The following is a 24699-nucleotide window of genomic DNA, read 5'->3' as shown; positions in this document are numbered from 1 at the left end:
CTGCTCCCGTTCTTCACACCCAGTGTGGACTCCGGTCCCTCGCGCTGTCCCCAGATGCCCTTCGTGGCCTTTACCCCCGAGCTCGGATCCGCTCAGGCCCGTGTACCGTGTGCGCTGTGGGTCAGCCCCCCTCCTTTGCTTTTCGTGACCTGCCCCTTCCCGTGGCACGCTCCTTTTCCGCGTTCAGGGCAGTTGTCTTGAATAACGGTCTGCTTTCTGGGTTTGCGGAGTCGTCCCTCGTGGTTGCATCTGCCTTACCCAGGGCGCGGCTGCTGTGGCTGGAGTGGCCACGGTGTGCTGCCCACAAAAGCGGCATGAGACGGTGAGTTTGCTTCCTAGATTCACAGGTGACTTCCAGGTCAGATGTGCCCCTGAGAGGCACGTCCCCTCACAGCTAGTGAGTGACTCGGGGCAGTGGCCTCAAGGTGTGTGAATGTGCTCCAAGGCCTTGCCTCTTTGCCTGAGCCCCTGTCATTCTGGGGCTCGTCTGACCCCTGGCTCTTCCTGCGACTGTGTCCTGGGTCTGTGTGGAGAGGGCACCAGCCGTCCCGCTGCAGCCTGCCCCCTTCCGGCCTGTCGCTGGACCCCTGGGTCCTTCCCCCGGCGTGCTGGCCCCGGTTAACGCCGATGCTGCTCTGTCTTGCCCAAGTGGTGCCGTGCTTGGCCCACAGGAGCCAGTTGGACCTGACCCCTCTCTTCTCTACGTGGCTCCCTTAGTCTCTGAGTGTCTTTGTAGCAAGATATTTTGAAACCTTTTTCTCATTTTGGTTTTTCCCTCATTGCTGTTACGTTCACTGTGGTTCTTTCCAGACGTTATTGTTTGAAGTTGCGTTTGTGTCTTTTTGTGCGTCCGGTGTCTGCTCCCCGTGTTTGCGCCCCCCGCTCCTGTGGAGACTCGGAAGCGGTTGTCCTCGGGTGTCCCTGCGTCTGGCTGCGCTGATGGTTCCCTTGCAGTGGGTCGTTCTCCTTGTTGCTTCCCGTTGGGTGCCGGGCGCCGTGAGGCACCGGTGCTGGGTGGCACCCCTGCAGCAGTGCTCGTGCTGGCTGTGGCTCTCTGGCGGGTGTCAGGTGGGTGGGCCAGCAGGACCCTCCGGGGCCTGCTCGGAAGGCCTGTGGCCAGAGCCGAACACGCTCGTCGGCTGCCAGGCCGTCCTGGCGGAGGAGTCTGCCGCTACCTCAGGTGTCACCGGGCCTTACCGCTCTGGCTGGTGGGAGCTCCGCCAGCCCGCGGGGGCTCCGGGAAGTGTCCTGCCTCTCCTGCAAGTGCCTCTTCCCCCCACTCAGGTAAAGTGTAGGTGCCTGGGCAGTCCTGCCGGCACAGCTCACGGTCTGCCCACGTGGGCCCCTGCAGAGCTCCAGCTGCCTGCTCCCTCCAGCGCCCCACAACCCAGCAGCCTTGGCCCACCGCCTCCCCCTCCTGAGGAATTAGGCTCTGGACGGCCACAGCCCGCTGTGCCCTGAGCCCCCTGGCCTCTGTATTCCCTCCAGTTCCCTAACCGCTTAGACGGGAGGGCAAGTCTGCCGCCGCTTCCTCTGTCCAGGCCGGAAGCCAGTCTCTGACGGAAGTTTTCTGCGTTCCATTGTGTGTTCTGCCCCTTGCGTTCACCAGCTCTCAGCCTCAGGCGTTAGGTACCCAGAGCAGGCTGGGTTCCGTCTCCCGGGTCGGGAGCATTGGGGGGTTCTCTTCCTCCGCTAGAAAACGACCCCAAGTTCCTTCAGTTTTCGCGGAGTCGAACTGTGTTTGGAATCTGTTCTGTGTGGCCGTGTGGTGTAGTTAATACCAGAAAGGTTCGTAGGGTCCAGTGGGGACTGCAGAGCAGAGCAACCTGTTGGGTCTTGAGGTGTCTGAGAGTCACAGCACACCCTTCCCGCTCGTGAGAGCAGCTCCTGTTCGCAGTGATAAACACCACTGACACCTTAGTAACTTTCGAAGCCTGAGGTCACATCTGTTACGTGGTGAGGCTGTTTTAGGTTGTTGTACGTGATGAGAGATTTTAACCCTGACTCTTTTTATTGATTTTCAGGGGTCTAGGCGGAGAACTCATGAGACAAGCAGGTAGGTCTGAGCGGCGGACGGACGGAGGCTGCGGGCTGCAGTTATTCCCACCGTGGAGGGAGGAAAAGGGTCCTGAGGTGTTACTCTTTTTTCAATGCTCTTGTGCTCGCCAAGCATCGTTTCTCGAAGTGACGGGGCCGGCGGCTCGTTTGTCAGAGTCACCCGCACGTGGAAGCCCTGGGCCCGCAGCCCACCCGCTGCTCCCGCGTGTTCACTTGAGGCTGGTTTTTCGTTCCTGCGGGTTTTGCTGCATCTCAGGGACCACAGGGTTGGCAGCTGGGTGCGATGGTCCTCGCCGCGGCCTCCCGGTGGGAGATGGTGGGAGAGGGGCCAGCGCACCCCCTGCTATGGTCCCCATGCTCTCAGCACCTGTTCTGAGTCACACAGGATGTTGTCACCGGCCCCCCAGGCAGAGTCGCCCCGCCGTGCGGCACACACGTCCTTGTTCGGCCCCCTTGTCCTTCCTGCCTCCCAGCCCGCCAGGGGCGGTGGCCCCGCAGCCCCGCGGTCCTGCGTCCAGACCCGCTGCGGTGTCTCCACGGTGCCCGATGAACTCGGGTGTTTCTCTGAAAACGTCTTTTTTCACTTTCCTTTGTAAAGGATGTTCTTGCTGATTTTAGGGTTCTAGTTGGGCGTGTGTTAACTTGTCTGCTCGCACTTCACAGGGAACATTCTGTTCTCAGGTTTCTCCTTTTCCGCTGAGAAGTCACCTGTTACTCTCTTCTCTCTTGGAGGAGTCTGTTAATTTTCTCTGGCTGCTTTTGAGGTTTTGTCGTGTTCTTTGGTTTTCGCGGTTTTACATGTAGGGTGTGTTTTCTTTGTGTGATCTCGCTTGGGGTTCTGGGGTGAGCTGGTTCAGTCAGTCGTCGTTTTTGTAGAGAACAGGTAAGAGAACGCAGTGAGATGGTCACCGTTAAGGACGACGAGTCTCAGAAGCAGAGGGCGGAGAGCAGGAGACCAACACGTCAGAAACGATGGTCGAGAGTTTTTCCAAAAGTAACCCCAAAAATCTACAGACGCTCTGCATTACGGGATCAGTGTCAACCCGGCGTATGAGAGGTCCAGCTTCTCCACACCCTTCCCAGGACGTGGTGTTATCACTGTTTCTAGTTTCAGCCGTCCGGTGGGCATGCAGTGACAGCTCATTGTGGTTTAGTTGGCATTTCCCTAATGCCTAGTGATGTTGGACATTTTTTGTGTCTTTTTTTTTTTTTTTAAACAATAAAATGCACTTGAAGTTCACATGCAAGGCAAACGAGAAAATTATCTTAAAACACAGTGAGACTGGGATTTTCCAGTCTCTAAAGCGTGCTCTGAAGCTTCGGAACAGCGTGGTTGGGAGCCAGGCAGGCCGTGGCAGAACAGCAAGGGCACCCGGAAACAGCTCCCGACACAGTGACGCACACGGGACTGATGCTCGCGAAGACGGCCTTTCCTGCCTGGTGAGCACGAGGGCTCACAGGACGAACAGAGCTGTCACAGGTGGCCGTGTGGAGGAAGACAAATCGTGTCCTGCTTCACACGTATCCCAGTCCGTGTCTCTTGTTAAATAAAACCTTAGGTACAAAAACACAGTTAAGAAAACTTCAAAGAAATTTAAAGTGGCCTTATAGGATAACTTTGGTCCCTAAAAAACATATTAACTTGGGAGATTTTGCTTCTCCACAAAAGCAGAGAGAAATAGTGTAAGGAGCCCACACACCTGCCTCCGCCTCAGGAGGTGCTGGGGTCTGCTGCTCTCGATGTGCCTTTTCCCTCGGCATGTCCCTTCCAGTGTCCCCAGCCTTGCAAAGCAGTGCAAACACGTAACGACACGTCATTAGTTCTGACTGGTAAGGACTGTTGTTTTCATTTTTTAAAAATTTGCTTTGTTTTTGGCTTTTGGCTCATAAGTGCTTCGCAGAGTTAACAGTTCCACGGCTGGGAATGAGCAGTAAAGTAGTTAACGTTTATTTAAGTAAACGTTGACACCTTTTGTGTGGAAGGACATACCGTGCGCATTTAGCAGACCAAACGTGCATTTAGAGGAAGTACTTGTATTGCCATCGAAAGATGAAGTCACGTATGGGCTGCAGATGGCCGGTGAAAGGTAAGCGGCCCAGCTGCGAGTCGGGTGCAGCAGACACCTGGCATTTCAGGAGTGCGACGCGGTGGCCTGAATTGATGGCAGGTGCTTGGCCTCGCCGCGTAGTCAGGTGGTCAGTGGCGTGCTGACCAGCTCCATGGGTACAGTGCTGTTTCCCGTGGCCACGTGGCTGCAGTCAGAGCTTAGTCCCCGGTGCGATAGTCTGTCTGGAGTGTGACTGGAGCTGGCCTTCGGTGTGCCGTCACGGTTGGGAGGGTGTGCGGTCCGCCCTGCACCGGCGGTGTGTCGGGTCTGACTAGCGGCTTGTGTACGGACGGGGGTGGTGGCCTCCTCGTTCACAGCGAAAAGCTAGAAGGGGCGGCAGGGGGGCAGCGAGTGAGGCGACTCCCGGGGGGTGGGCGCTCTTCGGTGGGGGGGGCTGCAGGGGCGGGCGAGCCTGCCAGTCGTCCTGCTGCCCCCACGGCCCGCAGGGCCCCTTGCACTGGGCGGGGCCACGTCCCTGGTCATGGGTTGTGTGAGGTGGGGGCTGTGAGGACCAGGGGTGGCATCACTCTAAGTTGGGAGCATTCCGTGCTCACGCAGACCCTTCCGAGCTGCCTTGTCACTTCCTCCAGCATGGTGGCATTTCAGATAACGGCCATCCGACACTCGGGCCTGAGCAGCGGTGACGAGCACCCCAGCTGAGGCATGGTGGACACTCAGCGTGGTGCTGTGATCGTGCCGTGCTCTGGGGCTTGGCGGTCTTGTCACTGCAGCGTGACTGGGTAGCAGGTCCTTGGTGACACAGCTGAGCATGGGGATGCTCTCTGCCTCTGCCCATGGATGCAGCAGGAGCTCAGTAGTGGAAGGGTGGGCGTGGAGAACTGGGAAGGGGTGTCCTGTGGGAGTGGGGTGTCAGAGGGCGGCCACCACAAAGATGGCAGTGTTTCCATCTTACCTGTTTTGTAGGGTTAGAATTTTTTTCAGCAGATGTGAATTATTTACACCAAGAGGAAAACCACTGAAGCGATTGCCATTTTCGTGCGACAGGAGAGGCCACCCTCTCCGTGTGTCGTGTGCGAACAGGAAGGGTGGCGCACGGTCCTTTTTGGGGGCACACGGTGTGCTGGCGGGAACTGGGGCCCATCCGAGGGCTGTGTGGCAGGCCGAGGGCAGATCCTGGAGTGTGTCCACAAAGGCACGATGCCGACGGCCGCTCAGCTCCCCACACCCTGAGTCAGGGCCCCCTGTGAGGTGGGGCCTTCCCCACGAGGCGGCCAGCGGACGCTCAGTGTGCTGCGTCGGACCCTACGCTCTGGCTGTCCTCCGCGTGGCAGGCTGGTCATACTGGGCTGTGCCTCCGCCCAGGGACGTTTATATCGATGCTCCATGATTCCGAGAGGTTGGGAATCTCCCAGAGGAGCCAGCCCATTGAGGACAATAAGTGCTCCCTTTTGTGCTTGGTGACAACACACTGGGCGATCCGGGTGGGTGCCCTGGGACAGGGCCCTCCCTCCATCCCTGTGTGCTGCTCCACGGCCCGTACTCAGGAGGGTGCCTCATTCGGCCAGTCGGCATAGGTGTCCGTGGCCCGATTTGCCCACCGTCACCACAAATCTGCAGCCGCCGCACCAAGCTCTCGACTGGGCGTGGCTGTCCGAAGGGCCGCGGTCCCATCACCTGTGGTCCTGGCGGTCTGGAGCAGGCTCCTCGGGCCGCACAGCTGAAGTGCCCGGCGCTCAGGCGGGTGCTGGGGGAAATGACACTGTGTTTCGCCCTTTTTCTTTCTAGTGTGTGTTTTAATAGAAAAGCTGTCCCTTTGCAGAATCCCCTTTGGCGGTGACGCTGTCATCGGTAAGTAAGTTCCTTCAGTGACCCATGGGGTAGGTGGCATGTCCTTCCAGAACCAGCTCACAGGGCAGGTGAAGACACACCTGGTAGGCAGTCCACGGTGCGAGGTGCCCTGTGTGATGTGGGTGCCGAGCACCCCCAGGCGGGGACCTCCCTTTGTCCTCTGAGAGCCCGACCTTGCCCAGAGCCCTGGCTCTGCCAGACAGGCGACCGGAGCCCAGGTGACACGGGTGTTGCAGTGGGTGCCGGGGCTGCTCGGGCGGACGTGTGAGTGGCTCTTCAGGTGGCCAGGCCCCTGTGAGGCCGGGAGAGCAGACGTAGCCCCCAGAAAGCAGGGCCCCCAGACCCTGCAGCCCCAGAAGGCCTGCGTCTCAGAGAGAGGAGTCGAGCAGGTTCAGCATGGCTGCCAGGTTTTGGATCCGATGGAGCTGAATGCTTGGGTTCTTTTTGGGGAGCCCAGGGGCACCTTTCGAGGGAGGGGTACAGGTGAGGACCACCCGAGTTTGCAGATCTGCCGAAAACGAAAACGCCCTCATCATGGGGGTCCCGGCGTTTCAGCAGCCAGAGGAGACTTTGTCCCTTTAAGCCTGGGGCGTGCCCTCCTCAGGGGCCCTCCAGCTTCGTCTCACCCGTCACCGTCTGCTTCGGTTTACGAGTTTGTAGTTTTTAATTTCTTCTAAGTATTCTTTTGTTTCTTTGACAGAAGGCTGGCAATGGTTGATAAATGACACTTTAAGAAACCTCCATCTTACGTCCAGTCATTCCCGACAGCAGATCAAGGTGTGGTAAGCAGGGTCTCGCTGATGTCTGCACTGGGGGAGAGCGACGTTACGTTTTAGGGTTTGTGTCAGAGCTCCGTGTGCATCACGGGTCTCTTTTTGTAAACTGACGTGGAGGTTGATGAATGCCGTAGTCACATTTGGACTTCTAGATGGTGTTTGTATTGTCCGTAATTTGTAATCAGGAAAGTGAATTCAGCCATCGGCAATCAGGGTATATAAGGTTTTATTCTGTTCACCTTCTAAGCGTTTTCCGGGGACGTCGATGGTGACTGTCAGCTGCATGCTGTGTCCGGTCGTGCTGTGGGATTTGGGGGTTGGAAATTGCAGTGACATTCTGAATCCGGGTGCTATTCCCAACTGCGAGCCTGGTTCTCACAGCCAGACCTGGGACCTGCCAGACCTGGGACCCACACAGATGCTCCTGTGCAGTGGGAACCTGCAGCTCAGTCACCGCCACACGTCATGTGCTCCTCAAGCAGGCAAGCACGCGTGTGTCCTCATAGCGAGTGCCATGGCTGTCCCGTGCAGAGACCGGTGGCAGAACTGCACGCCCTGTCCCTTACAGAGCTCATCGCTGGGTGTTGACGTGACCCAGCGTCGATGGGCGGGTGCAGACATGAGCACGTGCTGGTCCCTTTGTGGCTCTGGCCTGCGTGTCAGCATTTTTTCTGGGTTAACAGGGTGCATCTGGAGTTTCCTTTTTAAGCAATACTGTTGTTCTCTGGACTCTAAGTCCATCCTGTCAGTTGGGTTTCAGTGCCTGAGGGTCATTATGTCAGCAGCGAGCTGAGGGAGAAAGGAAGGTTCAGGGGTGAGACTCCCAGCTGGAAGGACACACGAGAGGCAGCCTGAGCATGAAATGGCACCAGCTTCACTGTGGGGAGCGCGGTGTTGCGTGCACTTCTGCTCCCTTCTCATGCTCCCCTTCTCTCCAGGGGACCGCATGGCTCCCCACGTGTCAGCGTACAGTAGTGGCATTCTGCCGCACAGGTGTGGCACGATAAGCTGAAGCATGTTTACATGTTTTCGGCGCGGGTGCCAGAAAGCTGTACTAATGTAACATTCTGAGTCCAGGTGCTACTCCCAACTGCGAGCCTGGTTCTCACAGCCAGGCCTGGGACCCGCACAGTGCCACAGACTTTCTTTGTGAAATACGCTCGGGATTGAGTCACACCAGAGGTGACCATGGTGTGGTCTGCCACTCCGACTGGCACAGGCGACACCTTGGTGTGATGCTCTTCCTGAGGTCCCTCCCGTGCTCACAGCCACCACCTTCCCTCCTAGGCGGCTTGTTTTTAAAGTGGCTCTGGTGGCCCTGCCCCCGGCCTGGGGGTTGGGGAGGACACAGAAGCCTGGGTTTGCCGTCCGTGTGACCGCGGAGGCTTCCCTGAGCCCAGGTTCAAGGAGAGGAACCGTGTGTCCTCCATTCTCCCCACCCCCGCCCCGTGCAGTCTGCGGGCAGGGTCAGTGTCCGAGGAGCCTCCCTATTGGCACCCCACACCCCGACTCCTGTGAACGGGGCCGGACCCACTCGCCCAGGGCCTTTCCTGAGAGACTTGGGGTGTAGCAAACTCCCCTTTTCCTTCGTCGTCTCTGGGAGAGAAAAGATGCCTGCTGGGCCAGTGACTTCACACTGTGGGACGTGGGACCGGCCTCTCGTGGAAGGAGGAGCCACGTTCTCTCTCCAGTTTGCATGGGATGGTAAAGTCACAGCTGCGTCTGATGCGATGACACGTCGCCGTGCGGAAGGGACGATGTCCTTCATTGCTCGGTTCTTTAAAAGTAGTCGCTGGCTGACTGCAGAGGAGCCGGCGGCCGCGGGGCCACTCACACCCGCTCTGTTTCAGGAAGCGGCCGTGTCGGCGCTGGCCGCCCTCTGCAGCGAGTTCTGCACGCAGGAGCCAGGGCAGGCGGGGCCCGCGGGGCTTGGTGAGTGGCCCCCGACCTCGGGCTGGGGCTTGTGCGTGTGGGTCCTGGCACGGTCACCCGAGTGCACAGAGCGTGGTGAGCCGTGGACGGCAGTGGTCACCCTGTCCCTGCTTCTTGTCAGGCGGCCTGGTGTGGCAGTGTCTCGCAGAGCTCCAGAGCCCAGAGGAGATGACACGCTGTGGCTTCTCACTGGCCCTGGGCGCCCTGCCCCGCCCCCTGCTGAAAGGTGTGCTGCGGCAGGTGAGGCGGCCTGGGAACTCGGGCGCGGGCGGGAGCCGGGCGAGCCCGCGTTCGTGGTCGGGAGGGGTCCCTGGAAACCTGCTCGTGGCCGCGGGGGTCGGGGGAAGGGAACAGCGGGGCATGTGGCCAAGGTCCTGGGGGCCTTGTGTGGGAGGATGGGTGCAGACATGGGGGGGTGGCATCCCGGTCGTAGCAAGGGACTTTTTGTTGGACTTGGAGACCGTCCCCTTGTCCTGCTGGTGAGGACGCTGGTTCTGCTGCAGGGGCTGTGCCCCGATGTCCCACCCAGGGGTCCTCTGGGCAGCACGTCTGACCCCCAAGAGAGTGTCACAGAGCCCACCTCCGTGGGCCCTGCCCTTTGTCTCCAGGGCGGGTGTCTTGCACTGCGTTTCTGTCACAGCCTGAGGGTGGCCACCTCGGGAGGACAGGTGACCCGTCAGTTTCTTGCTCCACGGGGTACCTCACTCTTCACGGGGTGGTGGCCTAGGACAGGGCAGGGCAGAGCTCTGCCCTGGACGGGACTTGGAGTGGCCATGCGCACTGCAGAGCCCGCGTGTGATGGGCTGCCTGCCCAGACCCTGCTGTTTGTACTGTGGAGGCTGAAGACGCATCCTCTGCCACCAGCTCCCCGTGCAAGCGCGAGCAGAGGGGGCGCAGGCTCATCGTCAGCCTCGTGGGAATGGCTAGGTGGCTCTGGGGTGCAGGCCTCATCCAGGATGAAGTGATGGAGCCCGCACCCCCTGCGAGTACCCTTCCCGCCTGGACACTGAGCCAAAGCTCCACCGCGTGGACAATACAGTCATCTTGGCCGATGGGCCGCTGATGACCGCCGTGGCTTTCCAGGTCCTAACAGGCTTAGGAGCTGTCACCCAAATTTCCCCTGAGGACGTGAGCTTTGCTGAGTCCAGGAGGGACGCCTTGAAGGCCATCTCCAGGTGAGTCCGCCCATGTCCCCCCATTCACTGCGCTCTCCAGCCTCCCAACCCTGAGGCCGGGGTGTTCGCGGGTCGGGTGGCTCGTCTGCTGAGAGGCAGCCCTTTACTCTAGTTCCTTCTGAGAAGACACACCTGGCCCTAGGGGCTCATTAGCGGTTCCTCCCAGACTTGGCGCCTGTGGGCCAGCCATGTCGTCACTTCTCTGTGGGGAGCTGGACCGGGGCGGGGGAGGAGGAAGGGACGTGTGAGGTGGCCACTGTCCTTGTCACAACGCGCACGTTGGACGCCCTTTTTTTCTCTCTCCCCGAGAGCGCACCGGAGCCCACGAGCCTTCCTGTGCACTGTCACCGTCCCCGTCTCGCCAGGGCAAAGAGCTGCAGGGACTCGTGTCTTTCGAGCGGTAGACACGAGAAAACGTGCTCAGCCTGTCACCGGGAGGCACGCTGGGACCGCACTGCGGCTGAGGGTCCCGTGCGTGTCCGTCAGGAAGGACGCATGTGGGGACGCGGGGGCCATTCGGACGGGACTGGTCGTGAGCTGTTTGCACTTTCAATTCCAGGGTTTGCCAGACCGTCGGTGTGAGCGCGGAGGGCACCCCGGACGAGGTCGTGTGCAGAGCCAACGTCCCGCAGATCTACTGCACGCTGCTGGGCTGCCTGGGCGACTACACCACCGACAGCCGTGGGGACGTGGGCGCGTGGTGAGGCCGGCTCCCTCCGCGTCTCGGTGCCCCCAGGTCGGAGGCGGCGCACCCTTCGCTGCCTGTGGCCCCACGTTCAGCATCGCTTTAGCCCGGGCCCCCTCCCATCGCTGTCCTTCCTGGTCCCTTCACTCTCGGGAGAGCAGCATGTCCTGTGGGCCAGGGTATCGCGTGTGCACGTTTCAGTCTTTACCGAAGGAAACGTGCTTCATGGCGTCCCGGCCCTGCCTTCCTGTCCTGGTCCCGGCTCGGCCACGTAGTGCCAAGGCCCCCAGCCGCTGGGGGGGTGAGGGGTACGGGGGGCCCTGCAGAGTCCAGCCACAGGCCACAGATTTCAGTCTGGGAGAAGGGCTTGAGCTGACTGGTTCCCCGGGGACCCCCACAGGACGGCTGTTAGTGGAGGGGTGTGGGCTGCTCTCCGCAGCCTTGCTGTTCAGGAGGCCCCCACCTGCCACCAGGAGCACCCCGTGGCCGCTGGTGGGAGGGCCCGGGAGGCCCCTCCAGCTTGTGTCAGAAGCACCCGGCTCTCGGCGGTTGTCCCTGGCGCTCCCTCTCGGAGACGCATTAACTGCGTAAAGCACGGCGTGTGGCGGGGCTGCCGTGGTGTGCGGACGGTCCCTCTCTGGTGACGGAAGCGAGCGAGGTTTCGTCAGAGCCCAGTGGGGTGAGGTGTGCGGGAGCTCGTCGTTCCGTGTGTAGCTAGTTCCGGCCATCGTTTGCTTCGTTCCACACATCTTCCCGTCACCTCGTCGGGGACCTGCATCTGCACGGACAGCCTGCTCTGGGCACCTGCGGCTCCCCGGTGGGTGCGGGCAGCGCAGCTCAGGCTCCATGGTGCCCTGGCCTGGCGCCGTGTCGTCCGGGGGGCCTCTGCCTTCACGGTTTCGTGGGGAGGGTTCCAGTCGGGTCTTCGCTCCTTCGCTGCGTCTGCTGGCCTGTCCACCTTGTTCTCTTCCGTCAGGAGTGTCCCCCTCGCCGCACTGGTTGTGTCCCTTTCCCTGCTCGTCTGGCGTCTGGGGCTCGGCCCACATGCGCCTCGTGACCTTGGGTGGATGCAGGCAGGGCTCATCTGTCAGCTAGGAACCTCAGGTCATCCCAGCAGCAGTGGCATGGGGCACTTGGGGCACCCCGGCCTGAGGACAGCATAGCTCTGCGGCCCCATCTCCCCGGACAGGCCGCTCCGGGGCTCGCTGGCCACCCTGCAGGGGCCGTGCGTGCTTCCGCAGTCTGTGCGATGCGGGAGGCTGCGCGCACTCGCAGGCCCGTCTCCTCCGGGGCCAGGGGCTCTTCGGTCACAGCGGGCCATGTCTGGGCGCAGGGCCGTGGCCCCATCCTGCCTCGTTGTGGAGCCAGCCGCGCTCCTGTGCGACGAGAGGCTCCTCCGCTCTCGGGGCCCCGGTTGTCCCAGACGCCACCTCAGTTTGAGACGGGAGGGTGGCAGGGTTCACTGCGGTCTCAGCTGCTGCCGTGGCTGCCGTCGAGCTTGTGAAGCGGGGAGGAAGGCGCCCCGGGCTCCGGTGGCACTGTGCACCTTGCTGACAGGTGTCCACGTGCCGGTCAGAGCCCCATCCTGGGACCCTCAGGTGCAGAGGGCGGGTCTCGGTGTGGCGGTGTAGGAGCCTTTCCAGAGATTTTCATTCTCCGTAGAAGGTTCTCGTGTTCTTCATTGTTTTTTGTACCTTTTGCTTTTATTCTTTAGCGTTTATTTTAGCATTTGGTCTTATTTTTTATAGTATTTTCGTTTTAACTAAATCTAGAAATTATGAGTTCACAACTGGGGGCTTTGGGATGTTTTCTCACACAGGTGTCAGGCCCGTTTGGTGTGGCAGGTCACCATGTGCCCTTAGGGCTAGGGTCAGGCCAGCCCTTAGCCCAACTGTCGCTCCTCCTGCACGAGCCCCCTCCCAGCTGCCAGCTTCTGGGATTCGGAGCTTGAGCATCGTGCAGGGAGGGACCCCCAGCCTCTCCCTGCGGGTACTGCGCCCACAGAGGCAGGGTCCACGGGGGCCACTCTGTCCTCCCTCGCTCTGTGGCCTCCAGTCTTGTGTCCGCAGCAGCAGCTGGCTGGCGGCCACACCCTGGCGTCTGAGCCCCTCCCACTCGCGTCAGCCGCAGGCTCGTGCCCCTGTCCCCACACTCAGGTGCGGCTCCTGTGTGCGGCGGGCACTCCTTGGCGGGAGGGTGGTTGCTCCAGCTGTGGGTGTCCCTGCTGGCCCCGGCGACACGGGGCTGTGGCGTCCGTGGTCCCTGCTGCCCAGTGAGTCCCGCCTGGCTGTGCATCGTTCCACTTTCACCCCGGAGCTGAGCCGTAGTGTGACCTCAGCTTTGCGCGTCGTGCGAGGTCGTGCCTTTCCGTGGGTGACTGTGACAGGTTGCTCAGAGTGGACAGTGGCCCTGGCTGGGAAGCACCTGGCAGCTGTGGTGGGTGCTGTGCTGTGTGTGTCCACCCGTGAGGAGCAGGACCCGGGGGCTAGACATCCATGGGAGGGCAGGGCTGTCCCTGCGGGCGATGTGTCTGGGACCTGGCTTCCGGGTGTTAAGCCTGCGTCCTCGTCCGACATGTCATGAGAAAACACTGCCAGGGAAAGGCCGTCACTTGCCCGTGCTGTATCACAAACAGGTTCCCCCCGAAGCACGCAGTTCAGTCTCTGAAACTTGCCCTTTCCGCATGGCTGACGGTCACCTGTCACTGAGAGGCGGTCCCCTCAGGCCCTCCTTGTCCCCGCAGGGTCCGCGAGGCCGCCATGACCACTCTGATGGACGTGACGCTTCTGTTGGGGAGGGAGCAGCCGGAGCTGATCGAGGCTCCCATGTGAGTGTTCTTGCCCCGGCCCCCTGTGCGTGAAGAGGGTCTGTCCCCTCCCTGCCTCCTGACCGCAGCCCAGGGCTCCCGTGGGGCACAGGCCAGTGGGAGGACAGCCGTTGGGGCACGGACAGGCCCGCTTCTCTGCTTCCTCCCCCTGGGAGCCGTGGGCTCCTGTCAGTCCCCCGAGGTCTCTGCGGAGCCCCCGCCCGTGCTTCTCCCCCTCCCCCCTATTCCCCCGTCTGTCGTCACCCTGCTCTCTGCCTCCTCAGTCCCTGGGCCCAGTCTGTGCTCACTGCGGTCTCCCGCCCTCATGTCCAGGCTTCTGGGTGCCAGGTCAGTGTGCTGGGGGTCCTCATGGCTCGTGGCTGTGTGCACGCCGAGGTGCCCTCAGGTGCAGCCATGCTAACGCTGTGTGCTCTGGCTTTGCAGCTGCGAGTGGGTCATGTGCTGCCTGGCCCAGCAGGCGAGCGAGAAGATCGACCGGTACCGTGCGCACGCCACTCAAGTGTTCCTGACACTGCTGCACGCCGCCGGCCCCACCGGCCCCATCGTCCCCCACGTGCCGCACCGGGGCGACCTGGAGAAGCTCTTTCCCAGGTACTGGGGGTCTGTCGGATGGTTCCCGGCCGGGCGGCAGGCTCCCTCCAGCTGTGGCTGTCTTGCAGGTCCGAGGTGGCGTCTGTGAACTGGAACGCGCCGGCCCAGGCCTTCCCCCGCATCACCCGGCTGCTGGCGCTGCCCTCCTTCCGCTACCACGTGCTGCTGGGGCTGGTCGTGTCCGTGGGTGGCCTGACGGAGTCCACGGTGAGCGAGTGCCCGCCCGCCTCCTCCCGGGCCCTCGGCGTTTTCTGGACAAAGGCCGTGTTGGGTGGGCGTCTGCCTGGCAGCGGATGATGTGGATGATCTACTGGGCACAGGTGGCGCCTGGCGCTTCCCAGCTGGGAGCCTAGGGTGGGCCGCGTGCCCCACACACTGCCGCCTTCCTCGTCAGTTTCATCTCGGAGGAATCGGAGGAAGTGGGGCCGGGGCCAGCCCCGCCCGTGAACGTGGGAGCTCAGAAAGTTCAGAAACACGCAGAGCCCAGCGTCGTGCCGCACCTGCGTCCCGCCCGCCTCGGCCGCCCCTCGCGCCCCGCCTGACGCCCCTGCCAGCTGCCGCTTCGCGCCTTTCTCGGGGGCCTTTTCTCTGCCATGCGCTCTGCCTGCCTTTCGTTTGTGTTTCTTGTCATCTCCCTCTGCTGCTTGGTCACCTGCTGTCACCGCTTGCTCTTACCGGGACCCGACCACGTGGAGCCGCCCACCCGTGTCTTCACCCCCGACACCTGGCCGTGCCTCTCACCGTCTTCAGTGTCCCACATCTGCTCTGACGAGTCCAGCCGGGGGCTCTGTTTCTGGCTCCGTGGCCTCTGGGTTCTCGGCCCCCATCCCGCGTGTCTCTCACCTGTCCCTGCTTTTGTCCACATTCCGGCCACATTCCGGCCCACCCGCTTCTCAGACCCCTTTCCAGGAACCGTGCTCTCTGCAGCTCCGTCATATCTGCCACTTGTCCCTCCCCCACTGGGGATTTGGTTTCGTGGTTACATTTTCGTTATCAGGCGTCCTGAAATCTGTTTCTCCTGCTTTTTCACCGAGTGCTCGTCTCTGTGTTTTTCCTTTGGGGATTAGCGCATGGTGTTCTCTGGGTCCTGTGTCTTGTAAGTCTGGCGTCTGCAGCAGGAGGCAGGTCTGAAACTGCACTGATGCTTTTGTGACCCTCTCGCAACCTGCCCAGTGGCTCCGTGACTGGGCTCGGTCCCCCGAGGGCGGCTGCTCCTGCTTTGCTCTGGCTCCTGCAGCAGCTGGTCAGTTCCCTGGCCACAGGGCTCGACGGAGCCGGTGTCTCAGATGCCACCTCTCTCCCTGCCAGCTCACGGGGCTGGCGTCCAGCCTCAGGGTGACCCTGGATGCTTGCAGCTCGCAGCTCTAGCTGCCCCCATGCAGGTCATGCATGGCAGGGTCTCCAGGCCTGGCTGTGCGTCCCTCCCTTCTGTTGCTCGTGCGGTGTCTGTGGGAGGGCCTGAGCCCAGGTGCCCCGGTCTGCTCAAGCGTGGAGTGAGAGGGCTTCAGAGCGTCTGCTCACGACGCCAGGGTCCGGTATTGTCCTACTTCCAGTGGACGCTGTCGGCCGTGTCTGCTGAGGTCGCCGTGCACGTTTGTGCCTCCCTGCCAGGCGCGTGCATGGTGCCCCCCGTGTGCGCAGCCTGGCTGGGCGCCGTAGACCCCCATGCCGTGGCTCAGTCTCCATCGGGACAGGTGGCAGCTCCGTGCCACAAGGACGTCTCTCTCACAGGTCCGGCACTCTACACAGAGCCTGTTTGCTCACGTGCGGGGCATTCAGGAGGACCCACGGGCCCTGGAGGACTTTGGTGGCACCCTCCTGCGGGTCTTCGAGGACAACCTTCTCAATGACAGGTCAGCAGTGGTTCTGGTGCTCAGCCCCAGGGCCTCGGGGCGGGGCGGGCACAGGCGAGGACACAGACTGAGACAGGGCGAGGGGGCTGTGCACGTCAGAAGGAAAGGTGACGGTGGCAGCATGCCCGTGGTGCCCCCCGAGGTGGGGCTCCCCGACACATCGCACTCGACCCGATCTCGGGTGAGCGCTGGGCGAGCTGGCCTGCAGCGTCGCTGCTCGTCCCTGAGGGCAGAGCGCGGACCCCAGGCCCCGGGCTCAGAGCAGGGACGTTTGCTGCAGCCCCGAGGGTCGTTGTCGATTCAGTTCTCGGCGGGCTCCAGGCAGCGGGACAACAGCGTCCGCAGGTCCCACTTGAGGCCCTCGGTAGCCGTGGCCGTGGGAAGCACACACACGGCTCCAGGCGAGCGGAGGCTCAGGCCGTGGCCATTCCCAGGGAGGCGCGGGTGACGTGCCGTGACACGCAGGGCAGGCTGCTGTCAGCACAGTGAAGATGAGCCCATCGCACCCCTCGTTCCCGGACCCCCTGACCCCGCCACGCCCTGCCTTGGGCGATTGCGGTGCTCCCGCTCTGCCACCTGGTCCAGTGGCTTGCGCCGGGGCCCCTGCTCGGGTCTGGTCCTGGGGTCCGCGTGCTGACGGAGTCACCGCCTGTGCCGCCGAGCGCTGTGCTGCGGGTCGTGCCACGGGCTCTGCTCGCCCGTGAGGGCACCGGGCTGTTCCCAGCTGAGGCCGCTACGAATGGAGCCCTGACAGGCGTTCGCGTCCAGGCTGCGTGGACGTCGCTCGTCCTCCTCCGGGGTGGCTGCCAGGGGTGCACTGGCTCGGCCCTGTGGTGGGCGAGTATTTAAGATTTCAAAAACTGCCAACTGTCGTCCACGGTGGTCGCACTACTTACGTTTCTGCCGACACCATCTGCGTGGCTCAGGCGCCCATGTCCGCACCCAGCCTGCAGTCCCTGCCGGGTCAGCCCTGTCACCGTTGCCGTTCCCACGGGGTATGGCGACGTGCTGTGGCTTTCTGTGCATTTCCGCCCTGACTGGGGTGCAGGCACCTTCTCGGGGCTCACCGGCTGTCGGGGCGTCCTGTGCACCGACCTGTCTGGATGTTTTTGCCTGATGTTCACTCCCTCCTTGCTGCTCACTTCTGGGTTTTCTCGCATGTCGTGGAGCAAGCTGTCGCCATGCTGGTCATTCTGCCCCCCCCGCCCTCGCCTGCCCCCATCAGTCGCTCCAGCCCCGGAGTTGCCCGCACACCTGTCAGAGGCTGCGGCCGTGTGAACTTGCTGGAACTCGTCCGCTCTGACCTGTTCACTGTCATGTTGGAAGTGGGGCCGTGTCCCCTTCCGGCTCTTCCCTCCCGTGGCGCTTGTGGCCTTTCTTGGTCCTTTGTGTTTCTGTGTGACTGGCAACGGGCTCCCCATTCTCTACAGTTCTCCCCCGTGGCCGTGACTGGGCCATCTCGGGGACTCGACGTCATCACGATGTGGCTTTCCCCGCTCCACGCGTCCCGGTCCTCCCTCCCTCCCATGTGGCGGCACCTGGGTCTCACAGCATATCCTCTGCCCGCAGGGTGTCCGTGCCACTGCTGAAGACGCTGGACCAGATGCTGGCTAATGGCTGCTTTGCCATCCTCACCACAGAGGACGAGTGAGTGCGTTCGCTGCGTTCGCTGCGTTCGCTGCTTTTGCCGCTTAACTTGGCACTGGCCTCGTCAGGAGACCCTGATTAGACCCAGGGCAGAATCGGGGGGCCTCTTCCAGTGTTCAGGGTCATGCACAGTGAAGGCCCCCATGAGGCTGGGGCTGGGCGGTAGCGGGGCAGGAGGGTCCAGTTCGGGGGAGTCCATCTGTGGCACCAGCTGTGCAGATGAGAGGTAGAGCAGGGGACGGGGCCTGGCGGCTGGACCAGTTGTGGACGGGGCAGCAGACAGGTAACCGGGGAAGGGAGGTAGACTGGGAGGGACCCATTGCCAGGACGACAGGGAGCAGAGGGACAGCACAGCCACAGGAAGCGGGCTGAGTTGGGAGCGCGTCACAGTGGTGCCATCCGTGCTACGTGCCGAGCAGTCACACAGTGCAAGGGGAGTGACATGATGGTCACTTGGTTTCTGACAGGCGTTTCAGTGAGTTGTGGGGTGAAGCTGGAAAGAGCCAAGCTCAGGGAGGGGTGGGGGGCGGAGTCTCACACACAGACCACTGAGTGACGGGGCAGCAGGGGTGGGGCGGGACCTCGGGGACAGAGGTGACAGCGAGGTGAGAGGTCTGAAGTCCCTTTTATCCCAAGACAACAGGAGAATGGCCACAGGACCATTTTTGGTCAAGGGAGTTGCTGTCAGACCTTGAAATGGCAGTGACCAGTGTAGTCGTCGCTTCCGTCCGTGGTGGGGAGTCTGTCCTGTGTCTCTGCCCAGGGTTCCAGCGAGATGAATTTAGCCCCGCCCCCCAATATCCAGGTTCACCCGAGGGAAGAGGGGCACAGCGTCGCTTGGGCTGACGTGTCTCAGCCCATGCTGCGTCCAGAACTGGCCTGGGGCAGGGTCAGTGGAGCCTGTGGTCGTGGCACCACAGATGAGGAGTGTGTCCATGTCGCTGGCCTTGCTGCCTTGGCCTTATGCTCAGCTGACTGGCTGCTCAGCCTCTGAGTGCAGAGTCGGGGGCAGGGGGCGGGACGTGTGTGCCGGTCCCTCGACTCCCTGACCCTCCACTCCCTGACCCTCCTTTGATCCTGCGTGGAGCCTGGTGGAGTCACAGCACACACTAGGCCAGGCACTTGCTGCTGCGTGATGGGGGCCAGCCACCGGGGTATGCAGTGGGGGTGCCCCCTGCCCTGCGGGGCCCCGAGGGCTGGTGGAAAGCTGGGTCTGTCCCCTGCTACGCCTGTCGAGGAACCCGTCCAGGTGATCTGGCACGGCATCCCTGAGGGACGTGGCCTTCTGGTCATCAGGTTTCAAGCTGCAGGCACGAGCTGCCCCTGGAAGCTCACGCCAGCACCCCACGCTTCTCTTGCAGCCACCCCTTCTGCGTGCGGCTGCTCGCGCTCTGTAAGGAGGAGATCAGGAAGTCCAAGGACGTCCAGAAGCTGCGGTCCAGCGTGGCTGTGTGAGTCCCAAATAACCACTGAGAACGCCGGGCGGGACGGCCGGTGGGGCTGCCAGACGCAGCGTTAGTGTGACCTCACCGAGGCCGCGAACGGTCGTGTGTCCTGGTGTTAGTGGAGACCGATCGTGGATAAGCCACTGGCCATCGAGGGCTCCTGTGTCCTGGTCTGCAGGGAGGGCATGTCTCACGGGCGAGCGTCCCCTGAAGCTGCCCAGCTCCCGACACTGGCAATCGGGACAGCTGGGCGAGTGGTCTGGACGCTTCAGTTGGCAGTGGGCGTGGACGCTGAACCCAGGGTTGCCATGGTGCTGGCCAGTGGCCGGGGCCCACTGACGCCCACCGGCCCCGCAGGTTCTGTGAGATGGTGCAGTTCCCGGGCGGCGTGCGGAAGAAGGTGCTGCTGCAGCTGCTCCTGCTGCTCTGCCACCCATTCCCTGTGGTGAGTGCCACCCAGGGCTCCCGGCGTGCAGGCAGGGACACCAGTGTGGCCAGCAGCCCGCCCGGGGTTCCCCAACATGACGTGCTGGTGCCCGGGTCCGGACGCCGGTGCTGGCTGTCCTGGTGCTTGGGTGGGGGCCGCAGAGTGGACCCTGGATCTGAGTGGGGGCGGGGGCTCCTCTGCTGCCCATCAACACTGTCCGGTCCAGGTCCGCAAGACCACAGCGAGCCAGCTGTACGAGATGGTGCTCACGTACAGCGACGCCGTGGATGCCGACGTCCTGGACGAGGTCGTGGCTGTGCTCGGCGGCACGGCCTGGTGAGTGGGCCCTTCCTGTTCTCCGTGCAGGTCCGCGGGGGACAGGGGCGTCCCAAGCCTGTCGCTGTTCCCCCTCCTGTCCCCACAGTTCCCCAAGCCCCCAGGGGGGAGAGGAAGGTGAGGCTGCCAGCTGGCCCCACCTCAGCACTGGGGTCACCCGGGGCAGTGGTGGTTGGAGTGGAGCCTCCCTCGTCACCTGCGTGTCCCTGTCCTAGAGCATAGGTCACTCCCTCCCTGCAGAGGCGCGGGGCAGCCTGGCCTGGGGGTGGGGGTGCCCCTGGGACGCTATCGTCTCTGTGCGGAGGTGGGTCCTCCCGACCCACATGGGCCAGGGCTGAAATGAGACTGGCTTTTCCTTGAGCGAACCAGTAGCTGACGCAGGACACACTTCCTGTTGGGTTGTCACCTCACAGTGGTGCAGGGGCACGCGCTGCATCAGGTTCTGACACGTTCGGCTGAGAAAGGACCGTGAACGAGGAGGGGCCCGAGCCCCCTGTGCCCAGGGCTCCTGGTCCACCTTTCCCGCTCCATGTTTGGGCCTCGTTCCTCGTAACTTCATTCCTCTCTGTTTAAAAAGAAAAACTTAAGAGAATTTGAAAATGCTGTTTATTACACGAGAAAAAGCCCCAGTATTTCTGCATGGTGTTGCTAAATTCAACTTTTATCGTCAGTAAACACAATAAACACATTTAAAATAAAAATTTATAAAGCAGCCCACGTGCTGAGAGTCAGCCCGTGCACCTGAGCAGGTGGTCCCCGCCCCTCCGCGCCCCTCTCGGCCCCTGGGCCTGGGGCTGAGCCCCTGCAGTGCAGGAAGGGCAGGCGCAAAGCCCTGGGCAGAGCCCCACCTGAGCTGGGGGGCCTGGTGCCTTGAGGTTCCCACACATGCCGGGGCCACTGCGGGTTCGGGGTCCCGGCCGCTGTAGCAGTTGCAGACTTCCTTGGGCCTGACGCCACTCACACCCCTTCCCCAGGGATGCGGAGCTCCCGCTTGTGAGAAGCCAGAGGAACCGCCTATGCGACCTCCTGGGAGTGCCCAGACCCCAGCTGGTCCCCAAGGTAAGTGCACGGGGACACCTGGGGCCATCGCCACTGTGGCGGTCGGAGGTGCCAGCATTGACCCAGCTCTGACGTGCGTTCCCTAGTGCGGGTGAACAGACCCCTCGTGCCCAGTCTGCTGCTTCTGAGTGTCCCCACGGCCACTTCCTTGGACACATGTGCACCTGGGGACCGTCAGCACACAGGGCCTCCTGGGGCTGCTGGTGTCTGCCCACGGAGCCGCCTCATCGACGGTGCGTGCGTCGTGACCGCGGGGCCCGCTCCCTGTCCCGGGCGGTCAGCAGGAGACCCAAGTCCCCTGTGCACTTAGCGGACGGTCGGGCTCAGCCCGTGGGTTCTGCAGCAGCCCAGGTGGCGGTCACAGCAGCATGCACTGTGATTGCTGGGGACCAAGCAGATCCTCTGCCTCGCCCCCACATTCTCGTCCTTGTCCCCACGGGCTGTCCCCTCACACTGGAGAGGCCGGCTTTGAACTCCAGCCCTGCAGAGGCTGAGCTTTGTGGAGGAAGAAGTCCCCTGCAGAGTGGGTGCTGGTCATTGCGCACCCACGCAGCCCACACCAGCTCTGCCGTGGGGCCGCCACACGAGCCTGGACTCCAGGGAGGCGCGTCCGCACAGAGGGGCTGGCCATGTGCATTCCCAGGGTCATGCTGGACATGATGGGTTGCATTCTCTGTGTTTCCAGGCCATTGGTGCCACGTGGATGTCCTCGGTGGTGGTGTGCACACGCTGTAGGCTCAGATGGCTTCCGGCCCAGGCGGCAGCCCCACCGTCCAGCCCTGCCCTCCCCCATTGTCCTGTGGACTGCGTTTGAGACGCTTGGCGACGCCAGGGTTCTCTGTGGTCCCCCCCTTGCCCAAGAGCTGCGCAGCCCACCCGGCATTGGGCTCTCAGGGTCTGAGGGGTCAGCGGGCGTGTTCTCCACACGCACAGCTGGCTGGTCCACTCTGGCAGTGCCATCACCACTGTCCTAAGTCAGCGCAGCGCCCACACGGCGGCCCTCGGGAGTCTCCATGCCCTGTGGGTCCCTTGTCCATCGGTGACAGGAGTGGGTCACGTGTCCTAGAGACAAGTGTGGATCTCAGGACGGGTCACGACACTGAGCTGTCCTGGTTCGCTGGTTTCACTTTCTTCGAGGTTGTCTTGACTCTCCGTGGCCCTGTGGGTCCCCGTAACACCTGTGGCGTTGGCTCGTCACTTGCACAGTGAAGCGCCAGGCACTTGGCTAAGGCTGCTTGGTGCACCTGGAGGTCACTGGTGAGAAGTGACGTGTCTGACCGTGAATGTGCCGCCTCGCCCAGCTGTTCAGGGATGCTGAGTGCTTCCCGCCTCGTGGGGAGACACGTGGCCCACCTTTGTGTGGTCATCTCAAGTCCTCGCCTGTCCTCTCCTTTCCTCTCTGCGTTTCGACCTGCGGAGTCTCCGCTGGCCCATGTCCGTGCTCACCGACCTTTTCCTGGGCTGTGTCTGGTCTTGGGAGCCTAGCAAAGGCATTGTCATCTCTGCCAGCGTCCAGTCTTGAGCCCTTCCTTCCGTCCTTTCTTAGGGTTTCCAGTTCAGCTGACACGGGCCGTCTGTATTTGCTCGGGTCCACTTGGCATCCAGTCCCACGTGTGTGAAGCTTTGTGTTTGTCTGGGAGCCGCTCTGTTCAGTATTTGCAGCTGCAGTTTCCAGACCTTTGACCTCTGTCCTGGTCCCTGATTCTGGGGACCCGTGTGTTCTCCTGCACCCTTGTCTTTGTGTCTTGAGGTCCTTGCGTCATCCTCTTTGGAATGTGTCTTGCAGCTGGACCCCGGTCATGATGCCGGAGCGCTGTTGGTGGGGGGGCATCCTGTGAACTGACCCCCGGTGGGCCTGGGTCTTATGTGGCTCGGTCAGCGCTGCTTCCTTCCCTGGCCACCTCGTGGAGCTCTGAGCCACTCGCTCCCTGTAGTCCAGCTGGAGGGGAGAGGAGGTCTCTGTGCTGGAGACGGCCTGGTGGTGACTGTCCCCTCCCCTCCCTCCCCAGAGTGAGTGCCCTCAGGATGCAGTGCCCAGTCCCTTGCTCTCAGGCCAGTTCGTACTTGGCTGCATCTGCCCCCCAGGTGCGGGGGTGACCTCAGCTGTGATGAGACCTTGAGCACAGCCTTTTCCTACCAGGCCACACTCCTCTGTCCTGTTCTCGTCCTCACCTTCTGTGATGCCCTGGATCTCTGTCACTGGGTGCCTGACGCCGTCCTGGCGGGTGGCCCTCACTTGCAACACTGGGCTTTGTCTGCATTTGTGCTTTGTGCCGACGTCTTGTGTTGGTGGCGTGGCCACCCTGGGCCCTTGCTTGTGTCCACGTGGTCCGTGTTTTCCTATCGCCGTCAGCTGCTGTGGGGTCGTGTTCGCACGGGCCTCGTCAACGACTGCTTAGGTCTGATCCCTGTCTGTCCAGTTTAACGACCTTTCACTGGAGTGTCCACTCACGTTTCATGTGACGTGGGGTCATCCAGGCTCCTACCCATTTTCCTGTTCTTTTCTGACTCTACCGCTCGTCCCCTTCCTCACCTGTCTGCATTTGGATTGATTCAAGGTGTCCTGTGTCACTGCGCAGCCCGCCAAGCCCTTGCCGCCATCTCCCTGCTGCTCTGGTTTCTGAGGTGCCGTCTTCCCCGTGCTCAGCTGTGGGGCCCTGTGACCTACGTCCCCGAGGGCCGGGCACAGAGCCGCTGGCCGGGGGACTTGTGTTCGTTCTTGGCCTGCCTCCCACCAGCCCTCCTCTGTGCCCTGCTCACCCGTGAGTCCTCTCCTGTGGGCACCAGCGGTGACTTCTGAGGGACTTTCCATTCCCCTCCTGGTGCTGTTCCGGGGTCTACCTTGTAGATGCTCCTCCAGGTGCAGGGCAGGTGCTGATCTGTTCAGCACCCCCGGTGACACTGTGAGGGGCGGAGATGGCTGCCTGAGCACGTGACCACCCTGTTTCTTGTGTCAGGGCCAAATGCAGCGTCAGCTCCCCACGTGAACACGCTTTTGCGTTTTTACGAGGAAACGTGCACACGGACGGGTGAAGTTAGACCACTACAGAACCTCCAACTGAAGCGCTGTGTAGACTGTGTTAGCACAGGGCCCCTGGGACGTGTCCTGTAGGAGATGGGGCCACCTGGCTTGACTCTGTCATGTGTCCTCTGCAGCCTGCTGCCTGCTGAGGCCAATCCTAGGAGCTGAGCCCTGCCCAGCGGGGAGGAGCAGCCAACGGCGGTCAGCACCGAAACCCTGGGCGTAGCCTTGGCCAGGACGTATGCTGAGAGACTCGGCGCTTGTCACCGTGGATACGGCTTTTTCCCCACACGTGTCCTGCACTCTAGTGATCTGGGGCGATGAGGTGCTTTCTTATCCAGTCAAATGCAGGCCCATGCCTTATAAAGTCATGTGCTGAGCAGTCTGTGTCTGTGTGTGTGTCTGTGTCTGACACCGTCTGGAGTGAGGGTGACTGGTGGGGCCAGCTGCCCCGGGACAGCAGGGGACAGCCTTGTGCGGGGAGTAGGCTGGAGGCCAGGGGGGTCATGGGTTCCCTGCTGCTCTGCCGCTGCCTGCCCATACTGGGTCGGGGGGTGGCCTGGGGTGGGGATGAGGCCTGGGATGGGCCGTCTGCAGCCTCCCGTGTACTGTGCTGTTGTGGAGACAGTGTCCACTACAGGCCTTGGTCAGCATGGCCCGGCCAGTGATGTGCTCTTAGACTTACGTTAAAATGTCAGAGGCTTCGAGGGCAGGGAAGCCACCGCGCCTCGGTGGTGCCTGTTCCTGGCCAGCGTGTGGCTCTCACGCATGTCTCACGCACTGCCCGCGTGGGTCTAGAGCAGAGAAAGCCGTCCCCACATTTGTGGGTCTGCGTGCCGGAGAGCTGTGGCCAGGCGCGTGTGGAATGCCAGCGGGGCATTCATCCGAGGGGACGGCGTCGGCATGCTGTCTGGGGACCAGGAGCCCTGGACTGACGGTGTGCCTGGCC

The 24699-nt window shown here is 62.2% G+C and overlaps 1 protein-coding gene across 3 annotated transcripts in view; it reads left to right on the top strand.

Annotated features, from left to right (window-relative positions):
- The window catches only part of TBCD (tubulin folding cofactor D), a 126904-nt gene extending 102769 nt beyond the window's left edge, over positions 1-24135 (top strand). For all 3 annotated transcript variants that reach the window (XM_011373644.2, XM_023538632.1, XM_023538633.1), the window contains 17 exons: positions 2025-2056; positions 5913-5975; positions 6676-6752; positions 8602-8683; positions 8805-8923; positions 9767-9858; positions 10418-10558; positions 13287-13370; positions 13794-13961; positions 14030-14168; positions 15693-15814; positions 17384-17461; positions 18823-18912; positions 19264-19351; positions 19560-19669; positions 20644-20728; positions 23885-24135. In XM_011373644.2, the coding sequence (XP_011371946.1) occupies positions 2025-2056; positions 5913-5975; positions 6676-6752; positions 8602-8683; positions 8805-8923; positions 9767-9858; positions 10418-10558; positions 13287-13370; positions 13794-13961; positions 14030-14168; positions 15693-15814; positions 17384-17461; positions 18823-18912; positions 19264-19351; positions 19560-19669; positions 20644-20728; positions 23885-23899 (1585 nt within the window). In that variant the 3' untranslated portion in view covers positions 23900-24135. The remainder of the gene's footprint in view (positions 1-2024; positions 2057-5912; positions 5976-6675; positions 6753-8601; positions 8684-8804; positions 8924-9766; positions 9859-10417; positions 10559-13286; positions 13371-13793; positions 13962-14029; positions 14169-15692; positions 15815-17383; positions 17462-18822; positions 18913-19263; positions 19352-19559; positions 19670-20643; positions 20729-23884) is intronic.
- Positions 24136-24699: the final 564 nt, after the last annotated feature.

Source organism: Pteropus vampyrus, unplaced genomic scaffold (genome assembly GCF_000151845.1).
Source record: "Pteropus vampyrus isolate Shadow unplaced genomic scaffold, Pvam_2.0 Scaffold227, whole genome shotgun sequence".
NCBI classification, from domain to species: domain Eukaryota; kingdom Metazoa; phylum Chordata; class Mammalia; order Chiroptera; family Pteropodidae; genus Pteropus; species Pteropus vampyrus.
The sequence above is the reverse complement of the archived record's forward strand: the minus strand, read 5'-3'. Positions and strand labels throughout refer to the sequence as shown.